Raw genomic sequence first — 16,804 nt, 5'->3', positions numbered from 1 at the left:
TGTCATTACTAAGCTCCCTTCTTCCCCAGATCAATGGAGAAATAAGTACATTTACAAATGGGGAAAAAAAAGCTTAATAATAATTTCTCGTTCATTCTGTGTAGAACAGAGCCAGATAATGATTTACTTCTTTTCGCTATGGTAATGAACAACCCAAACTTGCGGTCTTCAGAATTAGATACTTTTCTCTCTTAGGAATTTGTCTGTAAAACAATCATATTTCAAATGTGATTCATTTTCAAGATATTTGATTTGCCAACTGTTTTAAGAACTGTTGAAAGTTAGAAGCAGGGGCATGTGTATACGTATAGTGTGGACCATTTTCCATTGCTTCCCTCCTCTGGTTACTGCCAAGTCTAGAGCCATTGGAGAGTGAACAATGTAAGTTTGCAAAGCAGAGCACAGGCAATACCTGTAAAGTTAATCACACTGCAAATGTATTTTCTTTTTAAAAAGCTAATGCGTGTAGGAAGTAAACCAATATTAGCTTTAAGATACCGCAACATTAACAAATGATACATGCATGCACTGCTGTTACACATTAGTCCAATGTCATCTAATGAATCATAGAACCATACAGCACAGGAGGTGGCCACCTGGTCCACTGTGCCTTTGTTGGCTCTTTGAAAGAGCTATCCAATTAGTCCTATTCTCCTGCTCCTACCCCATAGCCTTTTTAATACATTAATCCAACTTCTTCTTTGAAAGTTATTCCTTCTGTAACAGATCACAACAGTTTGTTGTGTAAATGCTGAAAGCATATTCAAAAAGCAACTTCAGAATATTTTATGGATATTAGGAGCAACTGTAACTTTGCACCATTACTAAAATGACACTATGGGCTGGATTCTCTGCCACCCACCGCCAGTAGCAAAGTTCCCGATGCAATGAAGAATCCAGCATTGTGGAAACAACAGGCGTCGAGCCATTTCTGACCCAGTCCCCCGCAGGCATCGAGATCGAGGTTCGTGCCCTACGCCAGCGGGAGGATGTAAATGGGTCATTAAGATTCCTATGCATCCTATTAACAGACTGGGCACCATTTTATCTGGGCTCTCGTGATTCTCCGGTCCACTGGGCCGGGAATCATATGGGCGAGAATTGGTACAGGTCTTGACAAGCCTGTACCTGGTGCGATTGACCTCGGGTGGGTTAAGGGGATAACTCTTTAAGGAGTTGTCCCCAAAGTCCATCAGAGGGCCACCTTCCCCCCACAATGCAAAACCTGCCCACCCCATTCACACCAGACACCCACGTCACTGCTCGCCCACCAGAGACCACTTAATTAAAGAGGCCCCTCATATACCCTCTAATTAAAGAGACCATCAGAGATGCCCTAATTAAAGAGACCGACCCTCAAAGATACCCTAATTAAAGAGGACCCTTGATTAATGAGACCCTTCCAGAGAACCCTAAGTAAAGAGACCCCCTTAGGGACACTCCCAGAAGAGAGGTAGCCATCTGGAAACCCCCCAGAAGAGAGACTCCCATCAGGAGGCACCCCAGAAGAGAGATCCCTATCTGGAAGCCCCGCCTGAAGAGAGACCCCCATCAGGAGACACCCCAAAAGAGAGACGCCTGTCTGGAAGCTAGAGAACTGGCTCAGGCAGAGGAAGCAGCACCTGATAATTTCTGGAAAGAGGAAAACAGTAAGCTGGGTGTAAACCCCCTCTGATCTGTGATCTGCAAGCCATTAGTTAATTTCTCTTTACCAGAAGGCACATCACAAAGTGCTGCACAAAAGGCTGCTGCATAAGATAAAGGTGCATGGTGTTACGGGTAATGTATTAGCATGGATAGATGATTGGTTAATTGACAGAAAGAGTGGGGATAAATGGGTGTTTTTCTGGTTGGCGATCAGTGGCTAGTGGTGTGCCTCAGGGATCAGTGTTGGGTTCGCAATTGTTCACAATTTACATAGATGATCGAGAGTTGGGGACCAAGTGTAATGTGCCAAAGTTTTTAGTTTGCACTAAAATGAGTGGTAGAACCAAGTGGACATTGAAAGGTCTGCAGAGGGATATAGATATTTGAAGTGAATGGGCAAGGGTCTGGCATATGGAGTTCAATGTTGATAAATATGAGGTCATACATCTTGGCAGCAATAACAGCAAAATGGACCATCATTAAATGGTAAAAAATTGCAGCATGCTGCTGTGCAGAGGGACCTGGGTGTCCTTGTGCATGATTCGCAAAAAGTTGGGTTGCAGGTGCAGCAAGGAATTAAGAAGGCAAATGGAAATTTGTCCTTCTTTGCGAGAGGGATGGAGTTTAAAAGCAGGGAGGTTATGTTGCAGCTGTATAGGGTGCTGGTGAGGCCACACCTGGAGCACTACGTACAGTTTTAGCCTCCTTACTTGAGAAAGCATGTATGGCACTGGAGGGTGTGCAGAAGAGATTCACTCGGTTGATTCCGGAGTTGAGAGGATTATCTTATGAGGAGAGACTAAGTAGACTGGGTCTATACTCATTGGAATTTAGAAGAATGAGGGGAAATTTTATAGAAACATATAAAATTACGAAGGGAATAGATAGAATAGAAGCAGGGAAGTTGTTTCCACTGGCGGGTGACACTAGAACTAGGTGGAATAGCCTCAAAATAATGGGGAGCAGATTTAGGACTGAATTAAGGAGGAACTTCTTCACCCAAAGGGATCTGAATCTGTGGAATTCCCTGTCCAGTGAAGCAGGTGAGGATACCTCATTAAATGTTTTTAAGGCATAGGTAGATAGATTTTTGAACAGTAGTGGAATGGGAGGGAGGGTAAGTGGAGCTGAGTCCACAAAAAGATCAACCATGATCTTAAGGAATGGCGGAGCAGGCTGGTGGGGCCAAATGGCCTGCTTCTAGTTCTTATGTACTTATGTTGTTATGTGATTGACAACTTCCACACACATCCAACTGTCAGCATTGTTCCATTCATCTCCCTTCATGCTTGAGTGACTTTCAAGTAGTCAGCTGTGAAACTAAAGACAATGTTTATGCACATTAAGCTTTGATTGACAGCTCCTGCACCACATCAAAGAGAATTAAATGTTTTTTTTCAGATTAACTACTGACTACTTCAAAGTCACTGGAGAAATGAATGGTAAGCACGTAAGTCTCTTTGATGCAGTCATGTTAGGATGCTTTAATAAGTTTTAGGAATGTAAATGTAGTAAATGGGTTTTATGAATGAGATTTCTTTTCCAATATAGCAAACACTGCGATAAACACCTGGTGCTTTATTTGGTAGAACTTTATTCAATTTGATCTCTGCATGGGACATGAGATCTGCCCACAATGGATACTGGGTGAGTTGGCATGGTAGATGTAGAGGCAAAGGATGGTGGTGGGGGGCATAAGCTGGTATGAATTAGTACTAAGTTGGCATTGGGGCTATGGGAGACATAGGATGGATACAAGGGAATAGGTTGGCATGCTGCGTAAGACAGGCCACGGGTGTCGGGTGTGGAGGGGCTATAAAGGGCCATGGGAGTGGGTTAAGGGCATGAGGTACTTGGGCTGGAATGGATGGGGTGCTTGTAGAGTAAGGCATGAGGCCTGGAAGGATGTTTCATGTTTTAATCTTTATCTTTTTATTTTTTGAAAAGGAGCCAGAGCCCCTAGGCAGGCCAGACCACCTCCACACTCAGTTGTATCCTGATTTCTTACCATGTCACCACCTGACTACTATTATAACCAACATCCCCTCCACCACCCCAACCTAAAACACAATATCCAGGCAGCCATTTATAAAGATCAGGGCCAGGATTCTCCCTTCCCTGGCGGGGCGGGAGGTTCCGGCGTGTCGGAGTGGCGTGAACCACTCCGGTGTTGGGCCGCCCCAAAGGTGCGGAATTCTTTGGAATTTGCGGAGCCACAAATTTTCCCTTCTCTGCTCCCCTGACCTGGGCTTGGAAATGTAGGCCTAAGATGTTGGGTTAACACAACATGGATTGGAAATCTAGTGCAGTATTAAACCGAGCAGAAAAAGCATTCAAGAATTCTCCGCACCTTTAGGGGCTAGGCCCACGCCGGAGTGGTTTCCACTCCGCCGGATGGCGTGAACGGCCTATGGCGCCACGCCAGCCAGGGCCGGAAAGGACTTGGCCAGCTGGCGTAAGTCCGTGCATGCGCCGGAGTGTCAACGGCTGCTGATGTCATACCGGCACATGCGCAGGGGAGGGGGTCTCTTCTGCCCCCGCCATGGTGAAGACCATGGCAGGGGTGGAAGAAAAAGAGTGCCCCCACGGCACAGGCCCGCCCGCCGATTGGTGGGCCCTTATCGCGGGCCAGGCCACCGTGGAGGCACTCCCTGGGGTCAGATCTCCCCGCGCCCCCCCCAGGACCCCGGAGCTCACCCGCGCCGCCAATCCCGCCGGTACCAGAGGTGGTTTAAACCATGCTGGCGGGAAAGGCCTGACAGCGGCGGGACTTCGGCCCATCGTGGGCCGGAGAATTGCTGCGGGGGGGCCCGCCGACCGGCGCGGCGCAATTCCCGCCCCCGCCGAATCTGGGGGGGTGGAGAATTCAGGACACGGCTGGGGCAGGATTGACGCCGGCCCTGGGCGATTCTCCGACCCCCCGGGGGGTCGGAGAATTCTGCCCCAGATTTGCGGAGCCAGGCATTTTCCCTTCTCTGCTCCCCTGACGTCGGCTTGGAAACGTAGGCCTAAGATGTTGGGTTAACACAACATGGATTGGAAATCTATTGCAGTATTAAACCCAGCAGAAAAAGCATTCAAGAGGACTGCTGGATTTAATGCGCACTTAATGTGCACTATATAAATCTACCGGGCACTATATATATCTATCTGATCTCAATATAAATATTTAGAAAGATGGGATTTTCTCTTTCCTACTTTCTAAACATTTATATTTTTAACTGTCGTGAGAGAACTTTGCCCATATTTGTTTCCAGGAACGGCACTCAGAGTTCTACCTTGGCAGGAATCTTGGCAACATAAATGGCTCTGCCTAGTTTGAACCCAAACTGCAGCTACTGGTCTCGGTAAGCGCACCCTTAGTTTTCAATCACTTTTGACGGGCTTCCCATATACCATCCTTTACAAATCTGCACACCTTTACTCTTATGTTACAGCTGACTACACAAACCTTGCACATCGGGGTGATGTCACAGCATATGAGAACTATTCAGCATTGATTCAACTCTAAAATATTGAGACACGTGTCAATGAAATTAAAAACCCTTCGAAAGGTTGGTGTATAATTGAAAGGTAAATGAAGGTAATTTCATAATGTCTCCATTTCATTTAATCAGTTTTTCGTTTTTCTTTCAATATTGATCTTTTCTTGTGAGCTTTTCTAGATAGAGACTGTCTTCCATTTTCACTGAACAAAGTCCTGCATTATGCAGTGTTGTTGCTGTCCATATTTAGGACACCAGACCAGACTCCAACATTTGTTAGGATACCAACCAAGAATCCCAAACCAACTTTTTTAAATTTGTAAAACTATGAGGGAAGGATACGTCACCACATGAGTGATGACTCTGATCAATATGTATATTTTATGCTAAAAACACAATTTAATGCAAACACAAAATTAACCACATTAACATCAAAGAGAATAGATTTACAATTATCAGTTTAACAGTTCTTAAATACAAGGAAAAAACTAAACTTACTATCTATACCTGCCACTAACCCAAATTATGCAACATAATACAATTCAAATGCCACTAGCTAACACATTACTTGTTTAGTTATGTAGAGACCTTTGGAGAGAGAGACCCTTTGAGGAGCAGGACCAGTACACTTATGTTCAACCTTGCAGCATTTGGCAAAACTGCTGTTCAACCTAAAATCCTTCTGTCTAGTCAGACTCAAATCATATGGCAAACTGCAAAGCATACCTGGCTCCTCCCATTAATTGGAACATCTATATCCCATTAATATGTCACGTGATCGGCTTAGCTAGGACTAAATACACCCCTCATAAATTGTCTACTCTCAGGATATCTCCAGCAATCATAACAATATCCCATTAGTCCTCCATATGTAAACAGTTAACGAGTTAGAAACAATCATGACCTCATCTTTTACGACTTCTTAATTACAGCTTTGGCAGGCACACACATTCTAGATACATTAACCAAGGCTTTTAATAACATTACTGCCAAAAATATAAAAAGAATATATGACAATTTCTACATTCATCACACACACTGCACCAACAATCTGAAAAAATAATCCAAACTCTGCCACCAGTTTAACTGTGAGTTACAGTAAGGAAAAACTACAACTACAAATTAACGGATGTTTTTTTAGGTGGGAGGCGCCAGTGTCCATCACCAGGCATGGCTTAGGAGCACCTGGGTATAATAATAATCCTTATTAGTGTCACCAGTAGGCTTCCATTAACGCTGTAATGATGTTACTGTGAAAACTCCCTAGTTGTCATTCTCCGGCACCTGTTTGGGTGCACTGAGGGAGAATTCAGAATGTCCAATTCACCTAACAAGCACATCTTTCGGGACTTATGGGAGGAAATCGGAGCATCCGTAGGAAACCCACGCAAACACAGGGAGAATGTGCAGACTCCACACAGATAGGGACGTAAGCCGGGAATCGAAGCCGGGCCCCTGGTGCTGTGAAGCAACAGTGCTAACCACTGTGCTACCATGCCACCCTATGTACAGGTGGTGAGAGAACCAATAAGTGGGAAAAGTCCAGTTAACCCTGCCCTCACCAATATATCTGTCACAGATATATATGCCCAGGAACATATTGGTAGGCGTGACAAGCTCACGGTATTTGTGGAGTTGAGGTTCAGGCTTCACACTGAGGATATCTCCACTGTGTTGTGTGGCACTACTATTGTGCTAAATGGGATAGGTTCATAATAGATCTACCTGCTAAAAGCTGGGCATTATGAGGGCCACCAACAGCAGCATAATTATATTCAACCACAATCTGTAACCTCATGGCCCAGTATATTCCTCACTATTACTATCAAACCAGTGTATTAACCCTTGTTCAATGAGTATTACAAGACAGCATGCCTGGAGCAGCACCAGCATACATAAAAATGAGATGCCAACATGGCGAAGCTATAACACAGAGCCACACCTATACTAACCAATGGAAACAGCTTGTGATAGACAGGGCTAAGTGCTCCCATGACCAATGGATTAGATCAAAGCTCTGTGTATCCCGTTGCGAATGTTGGTGGGCAATTAAACAACTAATCAAAGGAGAAGGCTCCACAAACAACCCCATCCTCTATGAGAGGAAGCTCGGCACATCAGTAAGACATGCTCAAGCACTTGCAGCCATTTGTAGCCAAAGGTGCCAACTGGATAATCAAATTCAGCCTCCTCCTGAGGTTGTTAGTGTCACAGGTGCCAGTTTTCAGCCCATTCGATTCACTTCACTTCATGTCAATAAATCGTTGAATTCCCTCGATACAGCAAAGGTTATGGGTCCAGACAACAGCCCAGACAACAGCCCAGCAGTAAAGACTTGCATTCCAGAGCGAGCTGTGCTCTTAGCCAAACTGTTCCCATACTTGCATAACACTGGTATCTACCAACAATATGGAAGATTGCTCAGGAATGACTTATGCAAAAAAGCAGGACAAATCTAATGAGATCAAATACTGCCAAAACAGCTTACTCTCAATCACCAACAAAATGAGAGGAGGTGTTGTCAAAAGTGCTATCAGGTGGCACTTACTCACCAATGATCTGCTCACCAAGGCTCAGTTCGGGTTCAGCCAGGGCCACTTGGCTCCTGACCTCACATAACCTTGGTACAAACATGGACAAAACAGTTGAATTCAGAAGGTGAAGAGAGAGTGATTGTCCTTGACATTGAGACCACATTTGATCTAGTGTGACATCAAGGAGCCCAAGTATAATTAAAGTCAATGCAAAACAAGAGAAAACCTTACACTTGTTGGAAGTCCTATCTAACACACTATTGAGCAAAATATAGAAAATTGTTATGGCAGCCACTTTGAAAACAACTGGTAAATCACTAAAAATGCTTAACTCATTGAGAAAATCAATTTGAGAGCAAAAGAAATATTGAGCGAAAAGTAGCAAATTATTATGGCAGCCGCTTTGAAAACAAATGGAAAATCACTAAAAATGCTTAACTCATTAAGAAAATCACTTTGGGAGCAAAAGGAATATTGAGCTGTATTGTGGGCCCCAGCTCAAACCTACAGGAACTCTTCAGGTGCCATCATAGAGCCAACTATCTTCAGCCGCTTCATCAATGACCTTTCTCCATCTTAAGGTCAGAAGTGGAGATGTTTGCTGATGATTGCACAATGTTCAGCACCATTCACAACTCATCAGATACTGTAGCAGTCCATGTTCATATGCAGCTAGACTTGGGCTGATAAGTGGCACACAAACACCAGGTAATGACCATCCTCATCAAGAGATATTCTCACCATCTCCCCTTGATGCTCAATGGCATCACCATCATTGAATCCCCCACCATCAATAACCTGGAAGTTGCCATTGACCAGCAACATAACTGGACCAGCCCCATAAATACCATGACTACAAGAGCAGGTCAGAAGATAGGAATTCTGAAGCGAATAAATCACTTCCTGACTTCCCAAAGCTACCCATGTACGTAACACATGTCAGGAGTGTGATGAAATGCTCTCCACTTGCCTGGATCAGTAAGACTGATGAATGCCATTTGGGGAAAAGTAACCTGTTTGATTGACATCCCATCTTCTCATTCATTTCCTCTTTCCCAACTCACAGCTTCCTTCGATAGCACCTTCCAAACCAGCAACCTCTACCTGCCACAACAGCAGAACACGGGTAGCAGATGTATGGGAACATCATCATCTGCAAGTCCTCCAAGTCACACATTAGCTTGTCTGGGAACTATATCATTGCTCCTTCATTATTGTTCAGTCAAATTCTGGAACTCCTTTCCTAACATTATCATGGGTGTATCTACATCACATAAACTGCAACAGATCACGGTAGTGGTTCACCACTACCTTTTCAAGTGCATTTAGGAATGTGTAAACATTTGCTAGCATTGGCAGTGATGCTCAAGTTCAATGAAAAAATAACAAAATATCCTAAGAGAACAGATAGAAGTGCCAGTTAGCTAGCCTAATATTGGACCTAAAGTATGTTGCAGATCATTTATACATAATTGTGCCAAAATTTATCAACAATAGTGATATTTCATTGAGGAAGTATACAGCATTCAAAAATACTGAGTGTATTATTTATGTTTCAAAATAAGCATAAATGTTTGATGTACTTGAATAATGAATCTGGGTTATTAAATTGAAGTTAAGATGCAAGATTGATGAAGTTGGCCTTTACTCTTGGTTGAATTACTCAGCTACTCTTCTATTTGGCAAAATGCAAGCACCTTTACAGCTTGGCTGGAAAGGCAAGGCTAAAAGTTGAGTTGGGAGTTATTTCATCCTTAATTTATAAATCACTGTATATGAAGTCCATTAATGTTATTGAACTTATAATTCTAATCTACAGTCATTTTAAATTGGCTCACTAATCAGCCTCAAACGCCCTTTCCTATGTCACAACTTCATCAGAGATCTTCATGACAGACTATGGGTGGGATTTTCCGCACGCGACTCGACGTGATTGGCGGCCGCCATTGGTCATTCCTTTCTATGCACCCCACGCTGCCAGGAACCCGGTAACGGGTGTTCGCTGTCGGCAAAGTTTATGAATTTATTTACCAGGTCAGTGACTTTCCAGTGCCACTGTTTGAAACCAGTCTTCGGAGTTGGCAGCTTTGTGTCAGTATCCAGTGGTTAAGATGGAGTATTGCTTTTGGAAAGCTCAATTAACCACCAGGCGATATTTGTGTGCCACTGAATAGCCTCCATCCAACATCCTGAAATATCCAGTCAATTCCAGCACTTCAGCCTACACCATCAGGCAATGTCAGCAACAAAAATGAGAATTTTGCATGTGTGCCTGGTCATTTTCCAGCCATTCTCGCCAGTGCGTTCTTCTGGTCCCACCACTGAGAAAGACGCCATGGGGTGCACAGAAAATTCAGCCCTAATATCTTTTATTTCAAAAAATTTAGTTAACATAGACATAAGCAAAATGCATATTGAGCCAAAAAAAGAAGAGATTCAGAGGGTTGATCAAATGCCACTTTACACCACATCTCATGACCCAACTTCCCAAAACCCACCTGGAGTTAAGATGGGCCAAAGCACTTATGATTCAATATAGTTGAGTGCATATTAATAGCTGAGAATTAATGAGAAAGTATTATTTTATTTTTAGTATAACACTGAGTCCACTGAGCAGATTACTTACCATCTGTCATTGATAGAGTCAAGACAGCAATAAAATGCACCGAGGAGTAGCTCAATAAAATAAGGTGAAACATTCATGGCAAATAAATAGTCTGAACAAAGTCAAGCAAAAAATCTATAGATCCATGGACAAGTTAATGTTGCAGGCATAGCCCTTCATCAGAACTGTATCTGATTTGGCATTTGTTCCCAGAATTTAATTCTTTTCATTTAAGATTTCCAACATTTGCATCCATTTAATTTTTGTTTTAAAGCACATTGGACCAGACGTTTCCCAATGCTACCCTTTTCTGCTGTTCACTTACTGGATCACTTACTGGTTGTTGAGAACCTTCATGCCTCTTGGTGGCAGGGGTGCTGGCAGGAGAGGGACTGGCACTAAGTGCATCCTCAATGTCCAAGTTCAGCTGGTCGAGTTTCCTCATCAGTGAAGTCATGGAGTCTGTCCACTGGAAGACATCTCCATACTGCAGTTTCTGTAAGAATCATCAATTGAAGAATCATGAAATTAGTGGTATTGTAGCAACAGTAGTGAAATATGTAGCAGATGTATTGAAAGACAATTGAAGTAAAAAATATTCAATACATGATTTCTACTGACAGCAGTAATGTAATTCTCCTCTGTTCCAGTTCTACTTTTTCTTCACTATATTAGATATGGTAAATGTTCTCTGAAAATTCAGTTCTGGAACGTGGGCCACATTGGCAAGGTCAACAGTTAGTGTTGGTTCTCCACTGCCCGCCGCTGGTAGCAGGTTTCCTGATTCGGTGGATAATCGAGTGTGGCCTGAAAATGGGATTGGCTACCCAATCCAATGCTCCGGTCCCCCAGCAGCGGGGAGATACAAATGGGTCATTTGCACACATTTACACCCAATTAAAGGCTAGAAGCTTGATTCTCCAGTCCCCCCTGATGCTCCAGGCCTCTCAACTGGGATTCATATGGGCATGGAATAGTGTAGGTCAGATAGGCTTCAGATGGTTTCACAGGTTGGCACAATATCGAGGGCCGAAGGGCCCGTACTGCGCTGTAATGTTCTATGTTCTATGTTCATGAATTGGTGCAGGTATTTACAAACGTGAGCCTGATACGGTGGACCCTGAGATGGATCAAGTGGGTCAGTGCATAACAGAGGTGCATCGGAAAGTTCATCGGAAGGCCCTTTAACGTCACAACGCAAATCCTGCTTCCCTGCCCGACTGACCCCGAGCCCCCATCAGAACCCCCATCAGATGCCCAACAGAGAACCCCCATCAGACCCCTCATCAGACTCCCAACAGAGACCCCACCATCAGACCCCCAACAAAGACACCCCACCAGACATCCATCAGACACCCAGAGGACCCACCATCAGACCCCCTACAAGACCCCCCCCCACCAGACACCCATCAGACCCATACAGAACCCACCATCAGATCCCCTAGAAAGACCTCCCCACCAGACACCTATCAGATCCCCAGGGAGCCCACCATCAGACCAACAACATAGACCCCTATCTAACACAATGTGCCGAAGTGCCTTTTCTGTGCTGTATAATTCTATGAACCCCGCATCAGAATCCCCCATAAAACTCACGTCTGACCCCCATCAGACCCCAACAGAGACCCCCCCCCACATCAGACCACCAGCAAAGACAGCCATAAGAGATCCCCATCAGAGACACCCTAATAGAGACCCCTGCCTGAAAGATGAAGAGAGGTCAAGGCAATAGGGTGAAAAATCACCACATTTTCACTTATCTTTTCCTAAGATCTGCTGCTCCAGCCAAAAATGTTTATTACAAGTATCAGAGGCTTCCTTGAATGTCAAGTACGCTTCAATGGGCTTGAGATCCCCTGACAGACTTTGAAATGCAAATCTTCCATTAGATTTCACACAACAATATAGTGTTAGCCAGTTATTGACAGTTTTGTTACTCCATAGAAAACTGTTTGGTGGATTGTTGATCTATCTTTCCCTTCACGTTTGAATGCATCTCCATTATCTTGTGTCATGGGAGTGTCCCTTTAAGAAATGTTTTTGTCTTATCACATGGCTTCAGCGATGTCATTGTGTGGGTGGAGCTGGGCTGTAGCTCTGTGAGTTATTACTTCTGTTTTGGGTTGGGAGCTGGCTGGGCTCTGAGTTTTTACTTTCGCTTTGAGGTTGAATTGGTTTGTACTGCATAGGTTGAAAAGAAAGGTTTCCCTATCTTCATTTTAAAAGCTGTTTCCAGACTGCTTGATAACGGAAAAGAGAAAATAGCTTTCTGGAAGGAATTTAAACCTGATGTTTGGAAAGGAAACACGAGTTTCAATACCAAGTCTTGAGTGGCGTGTGCTGGACCACACCTTTGAAAAGGGGGTACTGGTTTTTACTAGGATCTTGTTATTAAATTGGAACAGTAAAGGGGGGAATTCATTAAAGGTTATTCATAGATTACAGGAGCTGTGTGGGGTCTTTATGTTTGTAGTTGATAAAAATGCTTACTGCGTGTGTTTATAAAAATGTTAACTAAATTCGTTGAATAAAGTTTGTTTTTTGATTAAAAGCGCCTAACACCTCTTTTGAATAACACCTGAAAGGCAGGCTCTTGTGCACACCGTAACCAAAATCAATAAACAGTTGTCTGTCAGGTGAATTCCATGATATACTTTGGAGTTTTCTAAACTCTGGCCCATAACACTTGGTTTCATGGTATCCAAAATGTTTAAAATACATCTGGAACAGCATGGCATTCAGAAGTCAGACTTACCTGAACAATACTTGAGGCTGCCTCTGGAGTTCAGGACTGAAGCACTCTTGCTATAAATGATAACCCCTCACCACATCAAAAGCAGCTAAGTGCTCTCTTCTGCGAAAATGTGAAAGCACGTAGCTGCTTTTGATGTGGTGAGGAGCTGTCAATCATAGCAAGAGTTCCTCCATAGCAACTCTGGAGGCAGTCCCAGGCATTGTTCAGGTAAACCCGACTTCTGCACTGCCACAGTGTGTTCCAGATGCATTGTGACATCACAGAGAACTGTGGTGGGTCGTATCTCAAATAACGACGAATCAGACTACAGTAGGGTAATAAATCACTTGGATGCATGGTGTACCAAAAACAACGTCTCTCTAAATGTCGGAAAGACCCAGGAACTGATCATCGACTTCAGGAAGTATAGCACGGCACCCCCCCACCCCGCCCCCGCCTGCATCAATGGCTCTGAAGTGCAGGTGGTCGATAGTTTTAAGTTCCTGGGGGTCACCATCACCAACAGTCTGTCCTGGTCCACTCACGTTGATGCAACAGACAAGAAAGCCCAACAACGTCTCTACTCCCTAAGGAAGCTAAAGAAATTTGGCATGTCTGCATCGACTCTCACAAACCTCTACAGATGAGCCGTTGAGTGCATCCTATCTGGATGCATCACAGCTTGGTATCAAAACTGCTCAGCCCAAGGTCACAAGAAACTACAAAGTGTGGTGAACTCAGCCCAACGCGTCACACAAGCTTGCCACCCTCGCATTGATTCTGTATGCACCTCCTGCTGCCTCAGGAAGGCAGACAGCATTATCAGAGACCCCTTCCAACCAGGGATTGCCTTCTTCCAGGCCCTTCCATCAGGCAGAAGGTACAGAAGTCTGAAGACTTGCACATCCAGACATAGGAACAGCTTCTTCCCCACAGCTACAAGAATCCTCAACGACTCCCCCTCGGACTGATATGTTCCCTGTAAGAACACTATTCACAGTGCCCTTTGCTGTTCTTGCTCATGTACTTACTTTGTTTGGACCCTTGTTCCGCACTGTAACCAATCACTGTTTGTCGATGTACCATTTGTCAATGTAATCTGTTGATTATTCTTTTTGTCTACTACGTACGTACTGTGTACATTCCCTCAGCCGCAGAAAAATACTTTTGACTGTACTTCAGTACATGCGACAATAAATCAAATCAAAATGATTTTTGGATTCCTGCAAAAAGCACCCCTTCCGCACCCCCACCCATCATTGAACCCGCAAGCAGGTGGATGGGAAAATGCCACTCTGACTACACCTCTGGACTGCAGCAGTTCAAGAAAGCAGCTCACCTCCACCTTTTGAAGGGCAATTAGGATGGACAATAAATGCTGGCCTAACCAGCAATGCCCACATCCTGTAAGTGAAGAAATAGTTTCTCTCGCCCATTATTCTCATCCTTGTTGACCTAAATTACCTCCTGTTCCTTTGATGTCTCAAAATTATGATATGAAATTTCAGGCAGAACCTTAACAAAAAAATGGCAAAGTGTCAGTTCCGGTGAGAAAAACGATGCGACTGTCAGTGGGATTTCCCATGGAATTTTGAGTCTCTTTGCCAAAAAAAGTGAGTAGGCATGGTATACACTGTAACTCTGGTGAGGCAGGGCTCCTTAGATCATGTGTGGGCACAGCGAGTAAGCAGGAGGAACTGAGAGGAAGGGAGTACCAGAGGGTATGAGGAAGCTTGTGGGAGGTCAGGTGGAGGGGCTGTGCTAGGTGGCAGCATGTAGGGTCCAAGTAGTTCTGGGAGCAGTGACTGAAAGGGAGAGTGATGAGAGGAGACAAGAAGAACTTAGCCTGGCAGACTGGAGTAGGTCATTCATTTCTTCATGGCACTGCACACCTGTCCTCCCTGTCCTCCTGTGGAGGGTGCTGGCACTCACCAGTGCGGCCACCGTTTCCCAGGTGGGATTTGTGATCTTGCTGTGGGATGTCCTGCCAGCTTGAGGGTAGATAGTTTCCCATTATGGCAACCAACATTCTTATGAGGACCCCCGTGGTGAATCGTGGAACTGGCTTCTTGGCTGCGATCCTCCTGGCTTGACTGTGAGAATATGCTGTGGAGCCATTTAAATGCAGAGCCCCTTTGACTGAAGTGCTCAGAATACCCCTGGGACAGTCGAATCACAGGCATGGTGTCTTTCATGCGGGGAAACCTTTTTTTCCAGAGGATATAAATATTGATGTCTGGATTGCACTGCCAGGACCAGTGGGGTATGCACCAGTTTTCACGCCAAAACTGACACTTAGCCAAATTGTGGGAAAATTCCACCCACTGTTACTAATTTATATTGGAATCTATGTAAGAAGGAAAGTTCCACAGATAAAGATTATTGCCCATGTCAGTATGAAAGACTTAACATTCAGATTACTCTTCAAATTAAAGACACCTAGTGAAATTGTCACTGAACTGGGAAGGAGGCAAAGTTGGGTAAGTTTACTCAGAACATTTGTTTGTCCCTGCAAAAGAAACTTGCACCAATAATTCCAACATGACTGTAAGATTCTGAGCTTGTGCTCACCTGAGCAACTTTATGTGAGTCAGCCTCCTAATTGGCAGTTCCATGTTAGCTTCCAATTGAGGTCAGCAGACAAACCAAGAATATATAAGCCTTAAAAGGAGGGCCGTCGGCAATGTCTACTCTGCCAGGACAGGTGAGTACTGCTGGGGAAGAGGGTGATTTTTTTGTGTGGTTTAAAATGGAGCAGTTCACGAAAGTCTCCCTCTTCAGTGGTGGAAAAGTGAAAAAGCACTTTGAGGGGCCTCAGAAAGGAGGGTTGATGCCTCCTGAAGATTGCCCGCAGTCACTCCTGGGCTCCTGTTAGCATTGTGGCTCCCTGATACTGTCAATTAGTTCAGCCACCCAGAACCTACCAACCATCTGGTGAGAGATTGCCTCTACAGCTTTGCTGGCCTCTCAACACAGCAGTAGACTTGTGTAATGCCAGGAAAGTTGCAGTGCTTTGGGGAAATTGTCCTTGATTAGGGCCTTAATTGATTTTATTAGCTGCCTTTCTCTGTGCAGTGGCCTGCTTATTCCCATGGCAGCTGGAACTGGGAACGCCACCTGGAGGCATGACAGACCACAGGGTTTCCTGGTTTCCCTACTTTTCCAGGTTCTCTGTCTCTAAATCCACCTCCACAGGGCCATAGAAATTCAGCCCATTGACTTTTGACTTGGTCAAGCCACAGCTGCACTAAGGATGAGGGGCCAAATGGCCTATTACTGCTCCTATGCTCCTCCTTTCCCTTATCTACGCAACAAATTCAATTTTGACACAACAAGCTGGTACATACCCATGCATTATAAGCTGTTATGGTGAAAATATTGAAGATAAAATGCTGCCCATTTTCCCCCATGAAAGCTATCCAAAGAAGTAATTGACATTTTCCTCCAAATTCAGTGAAATATTGCTGAAGACGTTTCGGTATGAATTCTACAGCAGTGAAAGGGTTTGTCCCATTTAGCACAACCTACTTATGCGAAGCTGGATTTTCAGCAATGCCATTAATGAGAAAAACGTACTGAACCAGTATGAACATTGACCATGACATGCCTATGTCCTTTCGAAGATACCTCCACCTCTTTACAGAATAGGCGCACATCACCAGCAACACGTTTAACATTAATCAAGAAAAAAATAAAAATAATAAATACATGTTTCATTGTGTAACTAATTTTTGTACAGAAAGGAATATTTGTGTTGCATTAATGATGATCTGCAGGATTTTTATAACGCAAGAATGAG

The 16,804-nt window shown here is 44.2% G+C and overlaps 1 protein-coding gene across 1 annotated transcript in view; it reads right to left on the bottom strand.

Moving 5' to 3' along the window:
• The window catches only part of stard13b (StAR-related lipid transfer (START) domain containing 13b), a 636,160-nt gene that overhangs the window by 452,093 nt on the left and 167,263 nt on the right, over window positions 1–16,804 (bottom strand). The window contains exon 3 of the mRNA XM_038817804.1: window positions 10,597–10,767. Within this exon, the coding sequence (XP_038673732.1) occupies window positions 10,597–10,767 (171 nt within the window). The remainder of the gene's footprint in view (window positions 1–10,596; window positions 10,768–16,804) is intronic.

The sequence above is a fragment of the Scyliorhinus canicula genome, chromosome 14, assembly GCF_902713615.1.
Source record: "Scyliorhinus canicula chromosome 14, sScyCan1.1, whole genome shotgun sequence".
NCBI lineage: Eukaryota > Metazoa > Chordata > Chondrichthyes > Carcharhiniformes > Scyliorhinidae > Scyliorhinus > Scyliorhinus canicula.
Note: the sequence above shows the minus strand (reverse complement) of the source record. Positions and strands in the feature narration are given on the sequence as shown.